Genomic DNA, 25855 nt, shown 5'->3' on the forward strand with positions numbered 1-25855 from the left:
TTCTGCTATTATTACATTAGTATTATACAGATACCGTAACCTATATAATCTATAGAAGGCAGTTATAAAATCTTTCCTATCCACACACACACAGGTATCATGAGGAGGCAGCACAGGGCATACATATGTAGGCTTACCAAAACCAGTCTGGAAAAACCAGTCAAGTGTCAACAGTCAGTATGAATCCATTGACCAACCACTCCTGCTTTGTGTCGACATTCCAGTTTGCTACTCAAAGACTGTATTATACTAACCATCTCCATTCTCTTAGGGCTTGTTTCAACATTTCAATTTACGTGACACAAAGTAAAAGTCGTCTCCAGCTGGTTTCATGAATAAGTCAGGGAGATCCAGTATCCAGTAGAACAGCTTCAGGATGTGGTAGAGCAGGAGAAGAGGTGCACAGAGGAAGTGATGCAATAATGTAAACATGAAGCACACTGTCAAAGTAAAGTTTCATCTAGTTAAATGTATGTGTGTACATGGATCTATATAAGTATGTAACTGACTGTATGTGTAGTTTTCCTTTGGAGTACAAAATGCACATACCAGTAATTCCTGTGCAATTTAAACTTGGTTACTACAATATTATTAAGGGATCTAAAATGTGCTAATGTGACTTTCACATAAGGAAAATGACAGATACATACCACATTCAATGTTTAATTTGTTGTTACACAGGAAATTGATGTTGTTAAATAACAACATACCAGTTCTAGGTGTAATAGGTGTCCACACGAGGTAATAAACTGGATAAATGAATCTTTTTGTGTGTGGATTTGGGGGTTTGGGGGTGGGATTTTATGGGTAGAGTCTGAGTCCAAGTATGAAAAGGGTCTCGATCACATCATTAACTGCCTTCTTAAGAAATCTCAGCCCAAAATAATTTAGTCTGAACAGTATGTTAAGTATCAAATTTATTCTCAAGTACACAAACAAAGGTGGCAATATGAAATCAAACAATGTGACACTGTCAATGTCATTCTTTTTGAAATGTTGACTCTTCATTTAGCACCTTAGCAGTTGGGTTACACATGATTTATATAGTCACTCATACAAAAAATGAAATAGGTGAATAATGTGAGTCAGTAACATAAAAATAAGCATGGGGGGTGGGGGGGGCCTGGGCCGTTTTGGATCACAGTTACTTCAGATATACAGCGTTATGTAATCAAAAAGTACCGCTTTCATTTCCACCGACTTGTACCGTTGAGCCTCGACAGTCCCACACCGACAACCATGGTACTCCTCACAATAAGTTTGTGTGACGACTAGGCCTAGACAGTGATAACTAAAAACAAGTTCACCTGACACATTTGGACCTATTTTTCTTTTCACATTAGAGCTTGCGGTTTTTGTATTATTGCATTTACATAAGGAATAGTAGATATATACAGAAAAAAAAAGTTCATTGTCAAACAATGTTGGAACAAGAGGAGTTATTTTTACGTACTTGGAGTGTGAAAATGTCTCTAAAAATGCAAAGAATAAGGCACTTGATATACTCCTGTGCCGCCAACATGTCTGGCATGAAGATCCAGATGTAGGTAAAGGATTGTATCCTTTTCAAGTACACAGTGTACCTGGCGCCCTCTAGTGTTAAACTGTGGTCTGTGCGTTTCCTGGATGGGCAGCTCTCAGAGAAATGCTTGATTAGGGAAGGTGACTCCCTTCCTAAAGTATTATCTGATTTTTTTCTTTCCACTGCAGAGATAAGAATTTAGGTTTGTGTTATTTACTGATTTTGAATGAGACACTAAACTTTTTGTGGACACATCTATTCAGAACATATCCCACATTTATCATGTTTTACTTTCGTCATATTTTTTCTTTGTCAATGTTAAACCCTGTTCTCACCAAATTTGTAACAAGTGCCCTCAATCCAATAGGCACCTGTGAGCTCGTCGAGCTTCCACCAGATTCCGGTCAAAGCCAGTGGGAGCCGCCGTACACCGGCTTCACGTGAATGGTCGCTCAACACGGGGAAACTACATGACGTCCACGAAGAACTCGCTGGGGTTGCCCATGGCCAGGTGGAACGACTGGCGCGACGCAGTCAGCTCCGGCGGTACCGAGCCCAGGTCGCGGGTGGGCGGGGCGCCGGGCGGCCCCCCCGGGACGGAGGAGGGCGGCGGAGGTAAAGCCGGGTGCATGGCGGCCGTGGGCATCTGCTGCGTGTGAGGGAGGGCGTGAGCGGCGGCCAGGGCCGGGTGCGGGTGCTGGGGCACCATCATCACCATCATGGGGTTGTAGGGCAGGATGCCCGGCGGGTAGGGGGACATGTGGGGGGGCTGGGGCATGCGGTGGTGGTGCGAGCGCTGGGAAGAGGCGTGGCTGTGCTCACTGGGGGCGGCCGAGCCGTGGCCGCGCCGCAGGCTGCTGCGGGTGGAGTACTCCGATTCGCTGCCGCTGCCGGAGCGCGAGTCGGCCCCGCCGCCTTCCCCGGCTCCGCCGGAGGGAGACTTCTCTCCTCCGCCCACGGTGCTGCCGGGACCTTTACTGCTGCGGCGTCGCTCGCCCTCGCTCCTCGTCGATCCGCTGCTCCGACTCCCTGTGGTCAGACAGAAAATACTTTTTAGACTCAGCTGCAACTGAAGAAATACGAAATAAACCTTAATTTCTTTAAAGATTGAGACTCGACAGACATGAAGGTTGAAAACCAGATTTTTTTAATGTTGAAAAATCAAGGCATCAGAAGATGAGCGTGTATTCAGACCTGTGACTCGTTTTTTTGTTCCAATTCAGCAGCTAAAACGATAGTAGTAGTAATAGTTGCATTTTTATTTTGAATCGTTTGTGTTCACAAGGTAACAGTCCCAAGCAGTCCAAAGTTGTAAACAAATGCCATGCACGAACCAACTGTTCTCTCATTGGTCAGAAATCTAACCCAGAAAGAGGAGGAAGTTACCAGGAAAAACAAAAACCATGGCACAGAGGTCCCAACAGGCCTGAAAATTAAAACCTGACCTACAGTTGAAGCCCGGACCTGAGCCGATCCGAGTCAACTGTATATATCTTCGGTCCGCGCCCTGTCGGCCACATACAAAAAAAAAAAGAGGCCGACCCGAATCATCCACTATGTTTTCGGCCTGAACCAGCATGTCTGGTTGAGAACCATAGCACATCAGTAGCGTTGTCGTGTGTTGTGTTGGTTGCTGAGTTGATTACATTCTCACTGCAAACAAATCGCTCCAGGGCTCGAATGGAAGCGGGCCGAGACCAGCCCTTCTTGGCAATCTCAGCCCGCTTGTTTTATCCCACATTCGAGTGTGATTGCTGCGTCCAAACTAACAGTTCTTTGGGGTTAAACGCTCCCTGTTTTGGAATAACTGCTCCAAACGAACCAGGTCTGAATACACCCTCAGGTATCCTCACATTCAGACCCCACTTTGGATCCAAAAACCTTATAATAAAATCCTTTAATTTCCATAATTCATCTGAATAGTGTTACTAATAAATCTGATTACATGACGCAAAGCCACAGAAGACAATGTAAAAGTGTAAACTGATGTAAAACATCTACTACAATAACTCTTAGTAATTAGGTGAACTATGGAAAAGGTCAGAGTGATATAAATACCATGATAATATTCATGCTCACCTTCGCTGTGCTGGCTGCCGGTGCTGCCGGGGGCGTAGCTGTAGCTGGTGAGCTCGTGGTACGGCGGCGGCTGGCTGGAGTAGGGATGTGTCGGGTAGGGCTGGTAGGGGAAGGTGTGCATCATGGGCCACGGCGAGGCCCCGGGGAGCGGCAGGGGAGCCAGGGTGTCCTGGTCCGAGGCCCCGCTGGAGCCGTCGTTGTCGTTCAAGGACAGATTGGCCATGTCTTGATGGGAGACGAGGAGGAGATGAACAAATTATACAAAACACTTAAAAGATGGACTCATTACATATTTTTTTATCATATTTCTTCTTGTATCATGTGACTTTTAATGTGAATATAAGATACATGAAGACATTTCAGTCATTGAAAGGTGTTTTCCAGCGCGTTATGAAGAGCTCCATTCAGAGCTCCTAAATTTAGCTGTGGCAGAACATTAAAGAAATCTCTCCATAACTGAGATGTCACATGTTCACCCGTGCGACAGCCAGTGTGTCTACAAAAAGGCCTGTGTGCAAAATATGATAATAACATTCAGCAGATTATAGCGGATCTACGTCAGCCTTCGGCAGTAACTCACAGTTCTCACAGTCGCTCAAGTCTCCGAAGACGTAGTAGCACTGTTCGGAGAAGGTGATCTTGTTGACGGTGTGTCGGATGAAGCCGGCCTTCAGCAGGTTGCTGGCGTACTTCCTGGCTTCGCGGCGGTCCTGGAAGCCCTCGATGTGGTGGAACAGCCACTCCACCACATCTGAGCCTGGTGTCGAGGGTAGAAACAAGAAAACGTTATTCATCTAAAAGTGTGCATGATACAGCAAAACATGTAAAACAATATGTTATATAATAAAGGGACGTGCAACATTTCAAAAAGGGCAGGATGCCAGCTACATTAGGAAAACCTGTATTTGCATTTTACACACACAGGAAGTATGAATGAAAAAAGGGCTATAATATGTTGTCCATCACACTGCAGGAAGCAGATATGATAGAAACTATCAGCAGCAGTAGATTAAGTTCAGAAATAAATTCCACTACAGCACAATTCAAACAGCAGGGACCAACAAATGCAAAGAAATGTGCCAAACACAGTTAACTGTTTGTGGTAAGCAGGACTTAATGTGGACAATTTCATCAATAAGAAGCAGGGCAAATCAAATTAAGGATTACGCAAGACACATTTCCTAAAAGGCATTGTGTGATTTTGGTGCAGCCAGTAGCACGACACTTTATTGTGGTCGCTAACCAACATCTTTAAAAAGGAGAACTTTAAAAAAAGACATTAACAATTATAAAGACATCAAAATATATGGGAAGTTATTCACGGTTTCACAAAATCTGGAATCATCTTGTCTGATCGCCTGCTGGTTAGATTTTTAACTATACCAAGAAGGAAAATGCAGAAATTGCATACAGCCCAAAACACTTATTTTTCAAAAAGTACAAGATAGGGAAGCATGTCGTTTATGTAATTACTCCTTGTGATTCTGCTGCAGGTGATTCCAATTAAACAGATGTTTCCAGTCAAAACAGGCGCTCACATTAGTGCGCTCGCTAAGCTTTTTTTTTTTCTCCCTCCCACAAGTCACACGGTTTTAATTCTGTGAACATAATGGCTGCCCTGTAAAATCCTGTGAGCCACAGAAAGTTCATGTAACTAATGTCCTTTCCACTCTTTTTTTTTTTGTCTTACCGAGGAAAGCGTTGGGGATGGTGATTTTAAGCCACATGCGGTCCCGCACCTCCAGACCCGACTCCGGCGAAGCCATGGCCTTGGCAACTGAGGCCATGTCAGAGTGTAGTGATAGGTTGAACTCGTCAAAACCTAGACAGAGAGAGAGAAAGAGAGAGAGAGAGAGGGAAGAGCACTTTAGGAAATCTGAAGCGGAAGAAGTGGAGACAAGCGAGGATAAACGGAAAGAAATGACGGCGAGGGGAAATCAGAACCGGGGTCAAAACGAGAAGGAGCTTTGAAGAGGAGGATCAAAGACAGGAAAAGCCGTGGCCATCATTTATCACATCATATAACAGCAGTCGACGGAAAGGCAGACAGACAGATGTGAAAGATGATTCCTGTGCCAGTGTCATCGCAAGAGAAAAGACGGACAGAAGTTGTCACAGGAAAAAGATACGTTACAATAACGACCATCAGTCAGGTGGAGAATATAGACGGGCTGACAAAGAAGGTGGGAAAGGTTTAAGAGTGGATATAGTTTTATGAGAAGATGGTGTGGATGTGAAAGAGCTGAGAATAAAGAGGAGAGGTCGGTTACAGGACAAAAGAGAGCGAGACAGATATAGAGACGGGCTCTCACGTTCGGTCTCGGTGACGGAGGAGGAGGAGGTGATGGTGCTGAGGGAGGAGCTGCCTGGGTAGGGAGGGTACGCCCCGGTCATGGCCACGGAGTGACTGACCCACGCTGCCGGGTCGATGGGTCGGATGGGTTCATCTGCACAGACAGGAATTAGAAAAATAAAGAAATAAACGTAAGGGAACTCAATGACAGAAAAAGCCAGAGTCGTCGGCGAGTGTGAAGCGGAGAAGAGACTCACTGCGAGGCAGAGTGAAGTAGCCCTGAGGAGAAGGGTCCCAGCACTTGGCCACTGTGAGGATGATGGGCCTGAGGAACACCAACCAGACAGAAATCAGCATTATTTATAAAGACAATCACTGTCAAAGCTGGGGTTGGATAAAGGTTTAATTCAATTCAATTTATTATCACATTCATGAAAAAACCTTTGTTAAACATGGGAGCCAGAGGCCGTTCTCCCTGTCATGTTGTTTGCAAAATGAAAAGGAGACACATTTAAAACAAGACAATAATTCAAAATGAATAAATTAATGAATGAATGACAACAATTCTAAAAAAGTTCAGAGAGCAGCAGCTCACCCCGGCTTGTGTACGATCTCTCTCAGCACCCGCACCGCATCGTCGTTACTCATGTTCTCAAAGTTGATGTCGTTCACCTTGGAGAGAATCAAAGCAAAAAGAGACCAGGTTTACTCACAAGCACCAAATCCATGTTGTTTTGCTTAAAAACACACGTGTAACCTTAACCACAATAATGAACCTGAAATGGTAATATGGTACAGTATGGTTCACTACTACTTAGTTTTCTAAGGGAATCATAGAGAACTAAATTTACCTTGGAATAGAAGAGAATAGGAGTAGGGTGGGAAAAGCATGTGCTTTTTCCATGTTTTTTATTATAATAATGTTCAAAATAAACATGCATTCAAAAAAAATGAGCCTCCGGGTCCTAGAAACAATGTTTCTGTACCAGCTTTAAAACATTCACCTAAACAGTCATCGGAAAGAAAAATAAAAAGCATGAGGATCCTGATCCCTGCTCACCTGCAGCAGCATGTCTCCAGGCTCGATGCGTCCGTCTGCAGCCACAGCTCCTCCCTTCATGATGGAGCCGATGTAGATGCCTCCATCGCCCCTTTCGTTGCTCTGACCCACGATGCTGATGCCCAAGAAGTTGTATTTCTCTGCATCGTTGAGAAATCATGATATTATTAAACACGATAAACACATTAGTTAAATTGTATGGTGCTTTACAGAAACACTGAGGCTCAGTCACAAACACTGTACGGACCCATGTTGAGAGTGACGGTGATGATGTTCAGGGACATTGTGGAGTCGGTGACGCTGCTGAAGGAGGAGGCCTGCGGCGGAAAACCAGAACATTCAACATAAGATTTACAGACGTAGCCAGAGATGCAGAAGTGGAACCATGAAGAAAAAGATAAATAACTGTCTCTACGTACCCTCTCCAAGCGCGGAGGGCGCTGTTTCCTGCGTCGACGGTGCCGTTTGAGAAGCCTGGAGGCCGTGCTCTGCTCCGTCGCACTGCTGAACCTGAAGGTTCAAAGGTCACCAGGAGGTGAAAGGTCAGACGTAAACTTTTAATAGGCTCGTATAAATGTTCTCTTTCGTGCAACTTTGTCTCCATTTTGACCTTTCGTCTGATTCATAGAGAAGCTAATTAGCTACTCCTGAGTGATTTATTTTTATTTTTTGCTCTCATTACCGAACCAAACATCTGATCCTCATCAACCGCCTCAACTTAAATAAAAATAAAATAAGAAAACATACTAAAAAAAAACCTAAAATGCTGCCAGAGCATTTGACTTGTGGATTCATAAACCGACCGCAACACCACAAACTCCACACTCTGATGGAGTCATTTTAATCCAACTAGGATTGTGTTTTGTCACGAAGCCAGCTAAAATAAAAACGTCCCATTAAGACCTATTGTAGGAATTGTAGCCAAAACATGAAAATATAAAATGCACCGACAACCGCTTATAAATTAAACTGTTCAACAGTTTTTGAGTTGGGCCATGGAATAAGATTAGATTTTTTATTTAATGATTAAACTGAACCTGTTATGATTGACTGAGACAAAAGTCTGATATGTTGTGGGGGAGTCAGGAGAGATGCTGGAGATGTTAGCCCTGTGTATGTAGATGTATGTTATTTTTATCTTTGGATTAGTGCAGTTTATCTTTATAAGTATTTCTTGGTGAGTAATGTTTTTGTGTGTGCGTTTTCTTTTTTTTATTAGTTTGTTTTTCATGTTATGTTGTTTTGTTCCTATCATTGTTCACATTCATATATGTTGGTCCTTTTGTTGCATAGTTAAAAAGCAATAACAAGTGTTACAAAACAAAACTGAACCTATATGCAATAGAAACACTGGAGACTGATGCCCCCCTCTTCTTCAGTCAACCCTCTCCTCACCTGCTCATGGTGTCGTCGTCCTCCGAGTCACAGAAGCTGGTCGTCTCCAGCTCGCTGCTCATCACGGTGCTGGAGCTCTCGTATCCTGCCAGGTGGCGCTCCAGACGACTCTGGCCGTTCATACGAGGCCCTGGGAGAGCGAGGGGGCGGACAGACAGACACGCGCCGTGAGTTTTTCATGTTTGCTCAAGTCGGTGTTTGCTTTTTTTTTCCCTGTATAGATCACAAACATTCCTCGACATTCCTTGATTATATCACCGTCCTATTCAGTGTTTGGGTGCTGGGAGCACGCCAGGTCTGGATGGCACACCATCCACAAAAAAAAAGAGCATTTCCTCATCAGGACTGAGATCTTGTGTTTCTCACCGTGTTGCTCGATGCCCTCTCTGTGACGAGGTCTCTCCCTCCTGAAAGAAACTACAGACTCTGTCTCAGTCTGGTCGTCCAGCGTCTCCACGCTGCCCGTGGCGTTGGGACTGTAACACAAGGAGCACAGGTTGAATTAGAGCAATACGTTTCCAATATGCATCTGTTTTTAAGTAACATTTTAACCAAAGGCATCAGTGTTGTGTTAGTTGTGAACTGGAGTTTGTTTTGAAATGTTTGTTTTTTTTATTCCACACATTCTTCTCTTTTGTCAAAATCTGGCAGCTATGTTACTCACAGTGCAACTGAACCACAGACAGTTCAGCTGCTGATTGTGGTTGTGTGTTATGCTAGTGGTGGCTAATACACCCCCAGGCTGCGAGCCTCAGAAGCCTTACTTCTTTTTTCATTTTCAAACATGTTAAAGGAAATAAAGGAAAACTCTCTTACACTTCGCAAATTGTAAAACTCCTTTTCCTCTGTTACGTTATACACGTTTACTTTTTCATTTTATATCATTCATATCATAGTAACACTGCTGAACGATCTCAATTTCCCTCCTAGGGATTAATAAAGTATTTTCTATTTCCATCTCTACTCTAGGAGTTGGTGTACTCTCATCGCCCTTTGGAGTTTCAACGTATAGTTCACTTTTTTGATGGTTTCATGGTGACAGATAATGTGATCCAGTTACTAGTCACTTCTGTGCAGACTTGCCAGACATACCATAATAAGATCTGATATTTAGGGATACTATTACGCTGCATCCAGAGAGACGGTCTGAAACTGGAACCTTAATCTCCTGTGGTTGAAGTTAAAGCTGCTCAGATGACGGACCACCCATCAGAAGTAAAGAGGGCTTCATGTGATGACTATCAACCCAAGGTCAGCCATCCAATCAGCATATAGCAACGAATCAACCAACACATCCACAAACTAAGCAATCAACTATATTATTACAAATTCAAGTGAAATTTGAAGGAATCATAAGTCCATTAAAATCTAATCAATTCCCTCAGGGTGTTACCAACATCTCTCATTCATGAAAACAAGACACCGACAGACAACCTGAAAGCACAATGCAGAAGACTGATCACACACATAGACACAGACAAAGAAAGTGTTGGTTCATGACGACAGAGAACTGAAAAGAAACAGACTTTTCCTCCTCTGTCAGTCACAGCGAACGCACCACGTGAAAAATTACATTTAATTTTCCAAGTATGAGCGACGGTGTTGATCAAGCTCCAAATACAGCATGGAAAGTAATAACCGACGTGGTTAATCCTGACCGCACATTTAGCCAAGTTAAAAAGAAATTGTTGAATTTGAAATTCGAACTCAAAAACCCATCAGGCCGCCACCGTCGTTGTGCGGCCAAAAGGAGACGAGCTCCAAACACAAGAAATGAATGAGTGCGATGCAGCTGTAATGGGAGGTTGCACTGATGGATCTGAACTCCGTTTGACCCTCGAAACCAGAAGTGAAGTGCTCCAGACAGAAAACTAGTCGAGGAACAAAGATCTCTGGTTAGATGTTATTAAAATTACATAGTGTGTCTTGGCCTCCACATGCTCAACATGCTCTGTTCAAATTAGAAGCAAAACGCAGATGCTACAGACAGCGGTGAAAATAAAAAGACGAGTTAAATGATACCATTTCACTCTGATGATCAGGCATCTGTGTAACATTAGAGGATTTATTGACAAACTCAGTGATTACAGTCCAACTCTGGATTTCTCTGAGGAATATTTCAGCATTTTTCAGTTCGTTGTTTTGGTTTCACAGCCGACAACTCTCTCCCTTTCTCAGCAAGCAAACTTTGAAATTTGACAAGCAAACACAGTTTGATGTGTGAAAGTGAAAAATGCTTTCAACACATCAAACTGACAGACAGGGTTTTCTTGTGACCAGTCATCACAGTAAACATGAGGAGCAGGAAATTAGAAACAGAGCAAAGTGGTTGATGCTAACCTGGATGTGTAAAGATAAAACTGTTCTTAATATAAACTTAATAAGGTGAGAACAAATAAGTCAGTATTGTGTATAATGTAGGGCTGGGGAATTAATCGAAAATCAAACAAAACCAACATTTAGGGCCTCTAACGGTCATAATCCTGCCCGTGTCGATTAGTTTGGGTTTTCCCCTTTAATTCTCACCCTACTATTGCACCATCCCCTGAAAAACACACGACTGGCTGTACCGGCTCGCCCGCTGCTGCTATAGAATCTGGGTGGACGCACAAGACGCACACACGAGCTAACGTGTCCTTTTCTGTTTATAATTTCCTCTCATTCAGCGCTCATGTTCTCACTTCACACTGTAATCATTCAGTAATCATAATCGAGGTAAAAAAGTTTGCCATAATCTCCCCAGCCCTAGTGTAATCCTTGTTGCAATGTCCTATAACTGGCCCAAAAAAATACTATTACAGGTTTAATGGTATCTTAAAAGAAAAACAGAGTTACTTGTTGATACTTAAGATTTAAAAGTGTGAAGGCAACATGTTTAAATTATAAATAAGATCATTTTTTAAATCAGATTGGTTGACTTTGGTGTTTTGAAAGAGCTGGCCACATTAACAACGAGGGCAGCTTCAGCTTAGATCCGGTTCAAATGAGCTGTACTGTTCTTGCTATTCTTGTTGTAACCTGAGACTGGGAGTGTGAGATATTCAGGAAAAAAAAATACAGTATCTTGGTTACAGCTACGTGAGAAGCACAGATGTAAAGGTGAATTACGTTACTGTGTTTGGCCTGGTGATGCCCCCCTCCCTCGGGGGGTAAATATACAGTAACGTAAGTGTTTCAAATCAATGCGAGCTCTCTGCTTACTGGAACGAGGGCGGCCTGGAGTCCCCGATGCCCCCTGTCCTCTCTGCGGGTGGGGGCGGCAGGGGGGGAGGAGGGGGCGACGGCTGGGTGGGCGTTTCCACGGGAGGAACCACGGCCACTGGAGGCTCTGCTGCTGGAGCGTCTGAAGATACCAGCTGGAAGAGAAAGAGAGGAGGAAAAGAGAGAAATATATTCAGAGACATGAGAAGAAGAAAATATCTAAAGGTAAAAAAAAAACAAAAAACAGGATTTGTGTTGGTGGAGGAAAAAGAAGAGAAATATGTGGAGTGGAGAGAAACTGGCACAAAACACATCGTACAAATTGAGAGCGGGCAGGGAGAAGAAAAGGGTGAGAAAATGAGAGGAATGAAAGGAGGAGGAAGAAGAGAGCACAGGGAGGGGAAACGGGTAAGATGTCAATTACTTTGACACAGAAACACTGTACTCTTTTCAGCCGGGCGTCTCAGGGGCAAACTGAAACGCTATCCTACACTTAACCTGTCTCTCTTCATTATACTACAAAAGTGCCCACAAAACACACACACACACACGGTAACACACATAGCAACACACATCAACAATCAGGATGAATGTCACATGGAATCCAATTACAGAAAGGAAAAAAAGAAAAGTGTAGTTAAGAGCAGTTAAAACCAAAATATGAGCTAAAAGGTAAAAAAACAAACATATTTTCTATTGGCACTGGAAATATTAGCAACACAGCAGTTCCTGGTGTAAACGCAGCTCATTCGGTGGAGTTCACGTAAACAAGCTGAGCGTTCCCCATCAAAACAACTTAACCAACTGGAGCCCATCAGCGCTGAAGAGACGGACGCTCTCCCTCTTAACTGAGTCATCCCCTCCCCACTAATGGCTATGTGACTATGAAACACTCGTCTGCTGGGATCCCTTCATCCATCTTGGCGTGCAGATCACATATCAGTCCCTCTGGTCTCCGCGGCTTTGTTCCCTTCTCTTTTTTAATGCCGTTCCCTCCTTCTTATGCACTTAACAGATGCTCCGGCCTCAAACCTGCTTATCTGGGCCAAGTCGCCCGTGTTTTGTCTGCATTCAAATGTAACCTGCTGGGTGGGGTGCAACAACGGGGCCTTCTGCTGGAAAGAGGGAAAGCATAAAGAAAAAACACTGTAGCTGGCACTGTTCGCTAACTGGTGACACGCTGTGCTGCTTGTAACTCGCAAGCTTGGATTTCGATTAACGTGAGGAGAGAAACATTCGGCTTCCTCATGATTTACTCGCCGCACTAAAAGGCCGCCTTGTTGCATCTTCAAATAATCATCGTAACGTGCTGAGTTATTGCACCGTGTCATGTATCTGTGCTGATTTTTACATCAAGTATAAAAATAAAAAAGAAACTCTGGCGCTGAGCAGCCACTGTGGTAGGAACGACCGTCCAGACTGCTGCAGCTCAACACAACAGCGCTGCTGTAAATACCACTTTTACCAAGTTTATGAGTGTATGTCAGTAATGTGTGTGTAGCTGTGTGGGGCTCGACTGCACTTCTAGTTTTTTCTCTTCAACATTTGCAGACATAATAATTTTTTTTTAACTCTAAATACAATGCTGTCAGTATTGAAAAAAGCAGTTCAAACATTTTATCCATCATTAAAGGGATAGTTCAACATTTTGGCAAATTGGCCCATTGCCCTATTTCTTGGTTTCCCTCATCAAACTCATCAAATACACAATCCAACAACTCCAAAACGCTCTGGTGGACAAGTTGTGACCTGCACATTCACCACGCTATGAGATAATAACGAGACGGAGTTGTTTTAGAGGTAAATTAATGCAAAACCGCTGACGCGGGTTCCCGTCGGGTGCGGTTTTACAGCAAGCAGTCTCTGCATTTACTCGAAAACGACTCTGTCTTGTAACGTTCTGTTATTACCTCATAGCGTGTTAAATGTGCAGGTCACAACTTGTCCACAAGAGTGTTTTGGAGTTGTCGGATTGTGTATTTGATGAGTTTGATGAGGGAAACCAATAAATCCCATTAGCCTCCGTAGCGTAGCTCTGAGCAGCTCTGCTCCACCGTTCTCAAAATAGCTTGCACCGACAATAAAAGGTAACGAACCTACTCCTAAAAAAAATTATGGCAATGGGCCAATTTGCCAAAATGTTGAACTATCCCTTAAAGTAAATTCTATGGCAGCACAGTCATGTTCACTCAATCATTGATAATGTGTACTTAAACTGGCTGCTGAGTGTGTTGTGTCTTTCAGGTTATTTAATTTATTTGGGAAATACCAATTCAAGAGATGTCACAGCTGGCTGCCTGTAAAGATATTATACGCCTGAGGAACATGTTCCCCACTTGGCTCTAAAACCTTGTTCTTGTTGTTTGTTTTCTTCCTCTTCTAACCTCATCAGGGCTCCAGATTGTGCCTATGTGGGGGCAGTTTTGCTCCTAAATATTGAGACAGTGCAATTTTATCTACTTGCGCATGTGCAACCAGTAAATTTGACGGGTTTTTTTGTTGGTTTTTTTTAACACTGGTGAAACATGGAAGGAACGACTCAAACAATCTGTAATCTGCCATCATCACAGGTGGCTGCCGATGTGTGTGATGATCATGAATGAAAAGGACATTTCTATTTGCACCCCTACATTTTCTGCTGTGCTCTGAAACTGTTTAGTTCGGGGCCACTGTGATCCTATAAAAAATGCTAGTCTGGAGCCCTGACTCATCTTTAAATGTTATAATGGAATTTCAAAAATTTCAGATTTAAGAAAAATCTTTGTCGTAATGGAGTCACACCACAATGAAAAAGGGAGAGCGCTCTAATGGCAGCTGTGATGAACATTTTTATGGTCTTGCTAAACCTACAGTGCGCTGTTGGCTGCAGTGACTCAGACTGTGTCTAAAGCTCAGAGAACATTTTTCTCACAGATCTCCTCTCTGCTCTCGTTCTTCCTCTTTAACCTGACTGAACCGTCTCTGTTTCAGGCTTCCCACTCTTTCCAAACGTTATTCCCCGAGATGTTTTGTTAAAACACTCTCTCTCAAGGATAAGCCTTGACTACGAGAGAGCGTGATGTGGCAATATGATAAAACATTATGCAAATTTAATGACTGAAATCTGAACTTTAATTACTGCATTTTAATGCTGCTTGTTAGACAAGATCATTAGTCTGAGGGAGGTCTGGCAGGATGCACAGGAACAGGAACAGTGGTTTCTGCAAACAGCCGCTGGCTGATAATCTTGGCCGACTCCTCAGATAAAAGCCGAGTCTTGACATTTTCAGACAAACCACAGTGGGAAATTGTTGAAATTAGGTCACTTTAAAAACTCTGAACAATGGGTAACAGTGAAATCTGTACGGCTTCGACTTTTTTTGTTGTTGCTTGTATTAAAAATATGCAGCAGCAGGTTTATTGTTCCTCACCCATGACACCACTCTGCCGTTGAAACATGGCAACTTGGCACTGTCGTCGGAAATCTCTTCTTTCACCACCCTGGAGAAGAGAGACAGAAGAGAGAGAGCGTTAGGACGTATGAATTGTTCAGCCCTCATAACATTATGGGATGGTATGTGCTATCAGCGTGGCACAGAGGAGGAGGGGGGGGAAACAGTACACCGAGGCTTTAGTCTGGTCGTAAAGAAAAACTGTGGCACAGCAGGCAGCGGTTTACATTACTGACACATTACATTAAAATTATTAGGCTGCAACAACAACGTGGCCAAACTAAATCATATAGCAGAGTTATTGGTCCTACTCCCTCTACATGTGGGACCAGGTGTTTTATGTATCAGCCTGTGGCCGACACAACGCACTGCAGCAGCTTCAGCAGAGACGGACTTCACCTTTAATCACATGTTTATAACACAACAGCTCGACGGTTGGTTTAAAACGTTAGGATAGTTCAATCCTAGCTTAAGATAGACAGAATTTACACAATGTGTTGGAGCTTTACATCCTAATAAGAACAGACTGTATATGAAAATAAAGTACTTGTTGTTACAAGCCTATACATCCCTCTCTCATCATCATTGGTCTTCTGTTGTTCCTTGTTTTGTTTTCGTCTCTAGTTTGTTTTGTTTCTTTCTTAAAAACATAAAAATATAGCCCTGATGAAGACCAGTGCTGGTCGCAACGCGTTGGCTGTGATTTTTAAACTTATTGTCATGTAAAATAAAGGCATTTTAATTTGTTTTGATGTGTTTTTGCACTTTGTGTCAAATTTTAAAAACTTTGGGGAGCAAACCACACCTAAAATTTCCAAAGAGCGCCTGTGGATAATCCAACAACAAGACCCAACAGCACTTCCACTTTTTTGGTTTAAAATTTAAAAAAAAAGTTATATTCTAATCTGCACATTGCTGTTGATTCACAGCGACTGCAACGTCCCAGTTTCTGTTTTCAGCACTTTATTTAACATTACGCATTTTTACAGTACCATGACAGTATGTTTTGATTCGCTGTTTCTTTCCTGATAATAACTGTGAACCAAGAGATTGATGTCTGTTGTGTAATGTGATCTGTGATAATACAAAAATAAAATAAAATAAAATAAAAGCACATCCTCTGAAAATGGCTTGAGGAAATATTTATTGATAAAATCATGTCTGTTTTTGTTTTTCGGGTAAATTAGTTGCCTGTCACATCAAAGTGCGTTACCAAACTGACACAGTAAAGATGCAATGCTCATTGATCTGTAACTTTCCCTGTAATGACTCAATACACGTGGTAAAATACAGTCTCACAAAGTCTCTTTCATAAATCCTCTCAGTTTCTGTGTACATTTTCTATTGTTACGATATTCCATCTTTTCCTGTGTTAAACTGAGGATATTCACGTTGGTATTTTAATCCTCGTAACTGTGACTTCCACGTGTGGGATCAATACAGTTTATCTTTATCTTATGTCTCTTTGCATCGTTATAAGTGGTTTAACCGACCAATAAAAGCAACCATTCAGTCCCTGAGCTTTAATCTGCATCCTCAAACAAAAACCCGCTCGTAATCCACCACTAATAATATCACTGGGATTCTGCCTTGGATCTAATATTATTACCAAAATACCTCCCGAGCCTGAAGCCATGACTCAGCTCAGCAGATATCAAAGAAAAGAACAAATGAAACCAATTTGCTTCCTCCGGCAACGGCAAAGCAAGAAAGAGAGAAGGAGAGAGAGACGCTGTGGAATTTCTTCTGTCACGGCGATGAGTTAAACACACACTCTTAATGCCTTTTGTGCCTCCTTGCAAATTACACAACCCGGTCACCGAATATGTACGCAAACACAACAACAGTAAAGTAACCTCTGGGAAGACGGAGACGCTGCCTGCTGCCAGAGGCCCCCAGCCTCCGCCGGTCCTCAAAGGCAACACATCCGTCTGGCTGCCCTCCTCCTCCTCCTTCTCCCCCTCCTCCTCCTCCTCCCCCTCCTCCTCTGTGACTGTCAGAAAGGCAAACACTCGGCTTCAGCTATGTAATTTCCACACACACACCCCCTCATCCCCCCAGCAGAGCAGACTGCCACTACATTATTACAGGAGTTGGCCGACGGGACAAGTGCCACACAGAGGACACGAGTTCGGCCGCTCCGAAAAACCTTCCTTCAAAAAAAGTTTTCTTCTCTCCAGCTTCCAGCTCCGAGCTCCGTTGGCCAGTGCGCCTCCTCTCTCATGTGTGTGAGACTTGGTCAGGCTCCACTGGGCTTTCGTAAGCAGCTGTTGAGAGCTGGTTTTGTGGGCGAGTGTTAGCGTACGGCCAGATTGTTGTGGGCACTGGTGGGGAGCTGCTGCAGGAAGCCGTAGCACTCGAGAGCCATGTGTGTACGGCTACTGGTTGATGTTGGGCAACAAATATTTCCCTTTCTCTGATCTCGTCTGATTTATTCAACTCCTCTTCCTTCTCCTCCTCTTCCTCTTCCTCACGTGCTGCGACTAGACACACTGCGTCTCCCGACAGCAGCAGATGAGCTGATGCTGCATTCTTCTCCTCCGGGGGAATGTGATCGTCTTCATTCCTTCAACCCTCCAAACAAACAAGTGACCGGCCGGAGCCATTTTCACACACACTCTGAAATACCTCGGCATGTTTCAGAGGTCGCCTGTCCTATTATTTGAGTCCAGTTGTTGGATTTCCTAAAAAACCTCAACGTTTTAACCCCCCCTCCTCCTCCTCCTCACATCCCCACCCCCCCCCCCCCCCCCCCCGTCCCTTGCTACCATTAAATTCCTCACACCCAACACAGCATCTCTTCTCTAACAATGAATCTTAGTGCAGCAGCTCCCCAATCCCCTTTACAGCGCACGAACACGGCAGAATATCTAATAACTCAGGGAGTGAACACCACCCAGCTCTTTCTTTCTTCCTTCCTTTCTTCCCCTCTCTCCCAGTGGACGACCCCAGAAACCCCAGCAAATGGCCTCCGTCCAGCCCCAGGTTCCCAGCGCCGGGCCCTGGCCCCGGCCCTGCGCTCTCTCTCTCTCTCTGCTGCATGGATCTCCCCCCCCCCGCACCCCCACCTCACTGCCACACACACAGCTCTGGCCGACAGCTGGCCTCGTACCAGGGCAAATGAAAACACACACTATTACACACTCCTCTCCTGGGTCGGAGAGAGAGAGGGAGCGAGAGAGAGAGAGAGAGAGAGAGAGAGAGGGGGGAAAACACGTCCCGGCTTTGATTGGACAGCTGACTCAAAGCTATGTTTGAAATTTTTTCATCTGAACTCAGTCGGAGATATTCAAATGGGAGCATGTGATGCCACGCTGCGCAATTTAAACCTAAGATGAAGGTTTTTCTCTTTAAAAAAAGACGTTTTCCTCGCTGCCGTGGGCGGCTCTTTGGAAAATCACTAACATTGTGCGCTCACTTTCAAGCGTACAGGGCCTAAACTTAATAATGTCCATGTCCAGTTACGCAGGGACAAGCTCCCAATTTGACGGCTAACTCGGAAATTACCCCGGGGATTGTGGTGAGGCCGGTCAAGTTAAAATAATCGAGACCATATAACAATTGCACATAATGGGCTGCACACATTCATTACGTGAACACACACGTCAGTTCATTAGCTACGGCTCAAACTGATGTGCGGTCCGGCAGTAAATCCTCCCTCCGTGACAGTTACAGCGTTCACTTATTGTTGAGACACTTTTAAAGAGCTGCTGATTAATAGTTATTTTGAAGGTGATTAGTTTTGCATTATATTATAAGTTACGCAGTCTGACTTCATTCATGTGACTGTCATTCATTGGTCATTCATTGGAATAATGTTAAAACTGGAAATTTCTATGCATTCAAGTGATTACTTTGCATAACTTAAAGGGACAACGAGGAGTTTTGGAAAGCAAAGTGTTTTCACACTACATTTCCCATGAGCCTCCGTGCGCACTGTGAAATTCTTGTACAGTCGAAAGCGAAAACATTTGCCAAGAATATTTTTATTGATCAAGAATGAAAGTCAGAGGTTCGAAGACGATCAGATACCGCCGTAGCTCCGACCATAAACGGCATAAACGTTATTCCCATGACCCACCGGGCAGCGTCCGCAAAACCTAAAGTAGGAAATGCTGGACGAGATGACCACTAAATAGAAAATAACGATAAAGACAAAACGATATATTTATCTAAAATGGACCCATCAACAAGTGGGTAACAGATTCATCCACAATATGAGACTTTTTTATAACCAAATACAAACTCCTCGTTGTCCCTTTAATGTACATCTCTTTAGGTTTTCAGTTAAAAAAATAATTAAATGAACATGTCATCTTGGGATCTAAATGGATATTGTTCGCAACTATCGATCAACAATTGATTGGGATAGGCTAATCTGTAAACTCCAGATAATATCATGAGTTGCAGACCTACACAATATTTATGAACCATCACAGAAGTTTAAACGTTGAGTTTACCACAGTAAAAAAAAGTTTGCTTAGTAACACTCAGTAAAAGCTGTAGAGATATCGTATTCAAGGCTACAAAAGATTACCCCCAACTTTTGTCTATTTTTGAAAGGAAATTGTGAATAAATGAGTCTGTAATCTGCCACAACTATGGCCGCTCTGAGCCAAAAGTGATGTGGCAACACTGACCGAGCATTTATAATATTGCAGCTCGCCTCCTTTTGGGTGAAACTGCATTTTTTCTTGATCTTAACTTAAATTATCAAAATAGTGGCCAGCACATTTAAATGAATCATCTCCCTGATGCCAAGCCAGATGTTGGGCATTTTTAAAGGCACTTACCATGGATTTTCTGACCCAACTCTCTAATAGTCAGTTATTGATGTTGCTACTATTAATATTCAGCTCGTGCAAGAGGCCCTAATAATGAAAAGACATCTCATCCATTTCATCTTGTTGTTGGAGTTGATGTTGCAGCTCCCCTTGGCACATGCTGCGGTGGTGGTGCCATCCAAAGAGGAAAAAGAGGCAAACAGCCCGGCCTTAACGCTCATCCAAGACTACAATGCATTTAACAGAAGCCCTAAGGGTCTCACTGGGTGAATAAACCACAAACATGCATTCCTCTGCAGGAAAATGCACAGCAGCCACACACAAGAAAAAAAAAAAAAAAAAGATTAATTGATAGAGGAGAGGAGACAGCTCTTTCTGGAGGAGTGGGCTGGGAGAAAGGGGAGAGGACGGGAGGAAGCCAGGGAATGAAAGGATGGCTGGCAGGCCAAAGTGTTAAAGAGGGGGAGACAAAACCCTGGCTTCAGTCCCCGAAAAGAAAGAAAAGGCGAGGATTTCACAAGATGATGGACTGAAGGAGGGAGGGAGGGATGAGGATTATGGTAAAGAAAAAGCAGCAGGGACAGGGAATGCCTCCCATTGTAATGATGATGTTTTCTGAGAAATGCCCCTGCCGACATACCCCTCAGTATTTATAGAAGCACTTAGATATTCATCAGCAGTCATTATTATAACTCTGCAGCAGCAGCTTCTGATTAGGGGGATGTGTTGGTGCCCTGGCTGGGTGGCTTTACTCAAGTTCACACTGTGTGTATGTGTGTTTGTGTGTATACATTATTAAAGTTATTCCCTGTGCTGTGTAGTGTTGTGTGCTGTGGGAGAAATATGCGACAGCAGGTCACAAGATAAGATTGCATGACTTTTTGACACGCAAACAAGAAGCATGCATTACATTGCAATGCCTTTTCTTTTTCTTTTTTACGCCCTTTCAAATTAAAAGTCAAGCTAAAGTTAAAGCTCCTCCTTTAAGACAAAGTACTGTTTTCCAACTTTTTGTTACCTATACTTGCATGAGGTGTTTACTAAACTGTGTATTAGCTTTTACACCCCCTCCCCTCCTCCCCCCTTTCTCTCTCTCTCTCTCATTCTGCATGCAAAGCACACACACTCTTTTCTAACTAATGGAAAGAAAAAATAAATCACAGCAGCAGCAACAGCTCACTCACCCGAAGTCCTGGTCCATAGACTTGAAGAAGAACTTGTAGTTGGGTTTGTTCAGGACCTGTTTAAAATCCAGCAAAGTGATATTTTCGGCAGCAATGGGTATCTTCACCAAATACGGCGTCTCCTCTTCGTCGATGTGATAAATTATTTTGGTTTCCGCCATCTCTGCGGTCGGGTTTTTGGGTCTCTTACCTCCCACCCCCCCTCAAGCTTGAAGTTTAAAGAAGAAAAAAGAGGCGAGGTAGCGTTAACTTTGTTGGGCTGGCCGGTGAGGGAGTTAGCGGCGGAGCTAGCTCGGTGGCTAACGAGACGGCAGCAGCAGAGGTGAAACGATGATGGCCACTGAGGTTTTCAGTCCGAGCCGGAGAGGACGTAAAGTGTTAAAACCTGCTCTTAAAAACTCCGAGCTCCGACTTTACACGACCTCTAAAAAAAAAAAAAAAAAAGAAAAGCAAAAGAAAGACTCAAAACGCATTCATTCCCCCCTGTGACCGAGGGGCGGAAGAAAAAAAAAACGACGGACACGCTACATTCACACGACCTAAACTACCAACAACTTTTCTCCCCCAACAAAAACATACAGGGGAGGGGGTCTGAAAAACTTTTCTCCACTTTATGCGAGCCAGCCAACGCGGCGTGTGACGTCAACACGCAGCCCCCCCTCCTTTCTTTTACGTTGCCATGCCCCCCCGCCTCCCTCGAGCCCCCGACGTTTATTCTATTACTAAGAAAAATAGGTATTAGGCAAGGTGGAAAAAGACTGGCTGTGTTTAACCAACAGGAAATCCGCATGTTTTCACGTGCTGAGGTTTAAATGTTTAATGAAACCTAATTTTTAAACACTTTTCACTGTTTTTACTTAAAATGAGCATTTAAATCTGGGATTTGGGATTAAGCTAATGCACTGGTAAAAAATCATTGGCTAAATCTAGCTATATTAATATTGGCTCATTAATAAACTCTCTGCTTTTCAACACTCAAGTGCTGTTTTCTTTCACACAGCAAATTAACATTATGTATAGGCTAGGTGTTGTTTACATCACTGTAGCTGTTAAGCCATATATGTAAACTATGACAATAAAGCAATGAAGTAATAAGTAGCCTATATACAGCGGTATAATTAAGAATGAATAGCCTACTTTAAATTCTACGTAATTACAGGGATGATCACTAATTAGACAAAATGAGCCCCTGTGCCCCCTAAGGTAAATGACACTTTAATGAAATGCAACACTACTCAATCAGAGTGGTGTTTTTAATTTACTATGGGTTTTTTGTAAAACAAAGTGTTCTTGCCATATTTTACACAATGGGCCAACCCATCAACACATAGGCCAACACATTATTATTTACCTTTCCAACTTTTCTGTAATTTTATAGTTTAGTTTAGTTTAGTTTAATAAGTTTATTTGTATCAGGGACAATGTACAAAATAACATTAGTCTCAAGATGAGAAGAGATGCCTTGTACCGGATTTAGCTACTTTCCATCCATAGTCCCTGGGCAGGTAAGTAAAAACAATAGAAAGGTAAGAATTATCAATTTACATAGCGTTCTAAACATCCATACACATATGCATATACACCCTCTCACACATCACAAACACTCAGGCCTATTTCATATCAGAAAGAAACATACAGTTATTAAAATACTTCACACTTTGCCAAGGTTAAAAATAATTTAGGCTCATGATTAATGCTGACATGACTGATTTCTTAGGATCCATTGTTTGACTTCCCGGGAGAAAACATTGAAGTCTGTACAAAGTTTCAGACTAGTTACACACCTGACACAAAGCAAATGTGTTGTACACCTTTATTACATTTTCTTTATTTGCAGTAAAACCATCACATTATTAAAAGATCAAACAGGAACAGGGAAAAACTGCAAACCACAAAGGTGTGGAGGATAAATAACATAAACGACAACACCTGGGAGACAAGAAGAAGAAGAAGAACATGTTCAGTATTAGTGTAGTTAGTATAAACTAATGTTGGCTCAGTAGTACATGTGTTTCTACATGAACCACTAGAGGGAACTCTTCATCAGCCTATGAAAGACCAAATGAATGATCAGCACCACAAGGAGGAAGAAGTGGTATAGGCCTATATAGTCCTAGTCAGTGGTCAAAAATATATTCATAAAAATATAATTGAAAAACAATTTGTCTATAGTCTTATTAAAATGTCATACCAATCTTTTACTTTATATGAAGAACTATTATCTGCTACAAAAAAGAAAAAGATAAAACCTGTCTTCTGTTAAAGTTTCCTGTTCAAGAAATGCGGCCCAAACACCACACCTACCACACAGGTGATGACAAACAGCACCCAGAAGGTGACGGCCAGCAGCTGCACACAGAACAGAGTCTTCTTGCTCTGCTGTATGACCTCCTCCTCGCCCACCAGGCCCGGCGCCGCGCCGTATGGCCGGTCCGGGTGCATCTGCTGCACCCGCAGGCTGACGGTGGGCAGGATGATGAAGCGGGCGTCCCTGCTGTCGCCCTCCAGGGAGACCACCACCCTCTGGGTGACGGTGGCCAGGCGGGTGGCCACGTTGGCGGGCAGGTGGAAGGCCACGGCGGGCAGCCTGGCCAGGATGCGGGAGTTGCAGGGCAGGGAGAGGGCGTCCCCCGTCTCCAAGGGGGTGAGGTGGCGGCACAGGGGGCAGGGGATGGCCGGCGGGCTGCGGGGGTCCGGGGGGTCGTACAGGCAGAGCTGGATCTTCTGGAGGCACTCGGTGCAAAACACATGCAGGCACTCCAGCATCCGGGGGCATTTGTTGTACGGGTCGTACTCCTGGTAGCAGATGGGGCACTCCACATCCATGGGCTCCCCAGGGGGGGTGGGTGCTGCTGCTGCAGCTGGGTCTCCCTGCTGGGGAGCTGGGGCAACATCCCCTGTCATGGTGGCAGGGGAGGGTGACTGGAGAGCTCAGAGACACAAGTTGTGGACAAATATTCAACAGAAGATGATACAAATCTGTAGAGAGAAAACAAGATCAACATTGAATCATAAATCAACATGAATTCATTTTGATTTATTCCATTCATGGTATAGCTACATACTTAACATGGTTGCATATATTTACATAATGTACACATAGTCACCATAAATGAAAAGGAGCAGGATGAAGAAAAACTTATAGTAGGCCTACCTGCCCCCCTCTATTGTTATAATTGCATTGGCTTATAGGCCTACTATTTAATTAATTAAAAAAATTAAAGATGATGAAACATATAATAATAACAAGAAAACAAACAAGCAAAATAGCAGTGGACACCACTCGTCTATCTATCTTGTACAACTTTTCAGTTCCTTGCTTTGTGAATGCCATAGTTTTACACCTGCAACAGAAATACACATTTGCTTTAAGCTGGGACAACATCCCCTGTCATGGTGGCAGGGGAGGGTGACTGGAGAGCTCAGTGATGGCAAGACAGAAGTTGTGGACAAATATTCAACAGAAGATGATACAAATCTGTCGAGAGAAAACAAGATCCACATTGAATCCACTTCTGTGAGACTGAGACGACTCCACACGGTTGTTATATGTGACATTTAAACACCAACATCTGCTCCCCCGGGGACGCTGCTTTGTTTCTTCTGAGTTTTATGAACAGATTCCTCAGACCATGAGTCATAGCATTCATCCATTTAACCACGCACACACAGCCACCATCTAAACACCCCGCTGAACTCACAATCACCCCTACTCCTTGTAGTGGTGCGTGCTGACGTGCATGATACACAGAGCATGTCCAGGAAGTTGGGAAATAAAAAAAGCAAGACAACAGAAGAGCTGGCAAAGGAAGACATAAGTCATTTTCCCTGAGTCTTTCTGCTGCGCACATGAGTAAGGACCACTTTGATTTCATCATCCAGATTTGTTTCACATCAAGGAACACTTGAAATGACACAACACGGCAAAGGGAAAGTAAATAAACTGCAGCTGCTGAGTAGGCAAATATAGAAGTGATGAACGAGTAGGCCTAAATGTTTAGTTAAAGGAATAGTGCCATACATTTTCTTTATTGTTAGTGGCCTAAACCAAATCATACATCAAAATACATTGATGTCTGTAAGCCTTTTCTGAATTGGCCACTGACAACAAAAGTAAATCTGTTATATGACGTGGCAACAGTATCATTCAGGTTTGGTACAGCTTATATGGCACTTGGATAAAGTCAAGGTTTAGGTTTTTAAAGCGCATATAGTTAAGATTAAAGGAGCTATTTCCTCCGCGAGCCTTTTCTAAAGTAATTGATATTTCCTCCCTTTTTAAGTGCAGTCTCAAGGATTAATACCATTCCAACATCTGACAGTTATTATTGATCTAGCTTAGCTAATTAGCATGGCCTAGCTTTACCTTAAAGGCCCCCACATACTCGGGTGTACTTGACTCCGCGCGTACTCGAGGCAGACTCAATGCGAACCCAAAGCGGACGCGTACCTACTCTGTGTCACACAATAGACTGCTCGGAAGGAAATCTTCACATTGTCCTGTTTTAAATGTGACACCGTAGGCTCGACTATGAAACTTCAAACGTCCGCAGACAGTACGCCCGAGTATGTGGGGGCCTTAAGACTAGAAACTATGGGAAACTGCTAGCATAGCGCCCTCCGAATGTCACATAATCTGACTGTAAACTCCCAAAAACCTAACCAATTAACATGTTATAATATCTCAGCTGTTTAAAGTGTAGCCTACTTGAACCCTTTTGCTTTTCTTAACTCACACTTTTGTTTGCTAATGATTGTTGCTCCCATTGGGGCAACTATACTTGTACAATATGCTTTGCAACCCATGCCTCCTCATGAGGGGGGTTGTTGCTTAGCAGATGGGGTCTCCCTTGAATTGATCCATGGCAACACATAGCCTGAAACCTTAGACGTAAACTACATATTC

The 25855-nt window shown here is 43.4% G+C and overlaps 2 protein-coding genes across 2 annotated transcripts; both read right to left on the reverse strand.

Annotated features, from left to right (window-relative positions):
* Positions 1-904: 904 nt before the first annotated feature.
* Positions 905-21560, reverse strand: dvl2 (dishevelled segment polarity protein 2). The gene is made up of 15 exons (XM_085759559.1): positions 20950-21560; positions 14961-15030; positions 11551-11705; positions 8716-8825; positions 8350-8479; positions 7374-7464; positions 7202-7271; positions 6955-7094; positions 6490-6566; positions 6152-6219; positions 5914-6048; positions 5292-5423; positions 4182-4358; positions 3602-3826; positions 905-2551 (listed from the first exon to the last, which is right to left on the reverse strand). Exons 1-15 carry the CDS (start codon positions 21108-21110, stop codon positions 1989-1991), a joined length of 2304 nt encoding a protein of 767 aa, XP_085615685.1. The 5' UTR covers positions 21111-21560; the 3' UTR covers positions 905-1988.
* A 1312-nt stretch (positions 21561-22872) lies between these two features.
* On the reverse strand, positions 22873-24106 carry LOC146969274 (uncharacterized). Its single transcript, XM_085806476.1, has one exon. It carries the CDS (start codon positions 23851-23853, stop codon positions 23209-23211), a length of 645 nt encoding a protein of 214 aa, XP_085662602.1. The 5' UTR covers positions 23854-24106; the 3' UTR covers positions 22873-23208.
* Between the last annotated feature and the right edge of the window lie 1749 nt (positions 24107-25855).

This window comes from Trachurus japonicus, chromosome 18 (genome assembly GCF_045865225.1).
Source record: "Trachurus japonicus isolate A0001 chromosome 18, Traja_1.0".
Classification (NCBI taxonomy): domain Eukaryota; kingdom Metazoa; phylum Chordata; class Actinopteri; order Carangiformes; family Carangidae; genus Trachurus; species Trachurus japonicus.

Bases quoted from the DNA above. Each gene is read 5' to 3' on its own strand.
- dvl2 (XM_085759559.1), bottom strand. From the start codon at position 21,110: ATGGCGGAAACCAAAATAATTTATCACATCGACGAAGAGGAGACGCCG. The intron at 15,031-20,949 runs GTGAGTGAGCTG...TCTCTTCTCCAG, and splicing joins TCTATGGACCAGGACTTCGG to GGTGGTGAAAGAAGAGATTT. The intron at 7,272-7,373 runs GTACGTAGAGAC...TTTCCGCCGCAG, and splicing joins GCCCTCCGCGCTTGGAGAGG to GCCTCCTCCTTCAGCAGCGT.
- LOC146969274 (XM_085806476.1), bottom strand. From the start codon at position 23,853: ATGACAGGGGATGTTGCCCCAGCTCCCCAGCAGGGAGACCCAGCTGCA.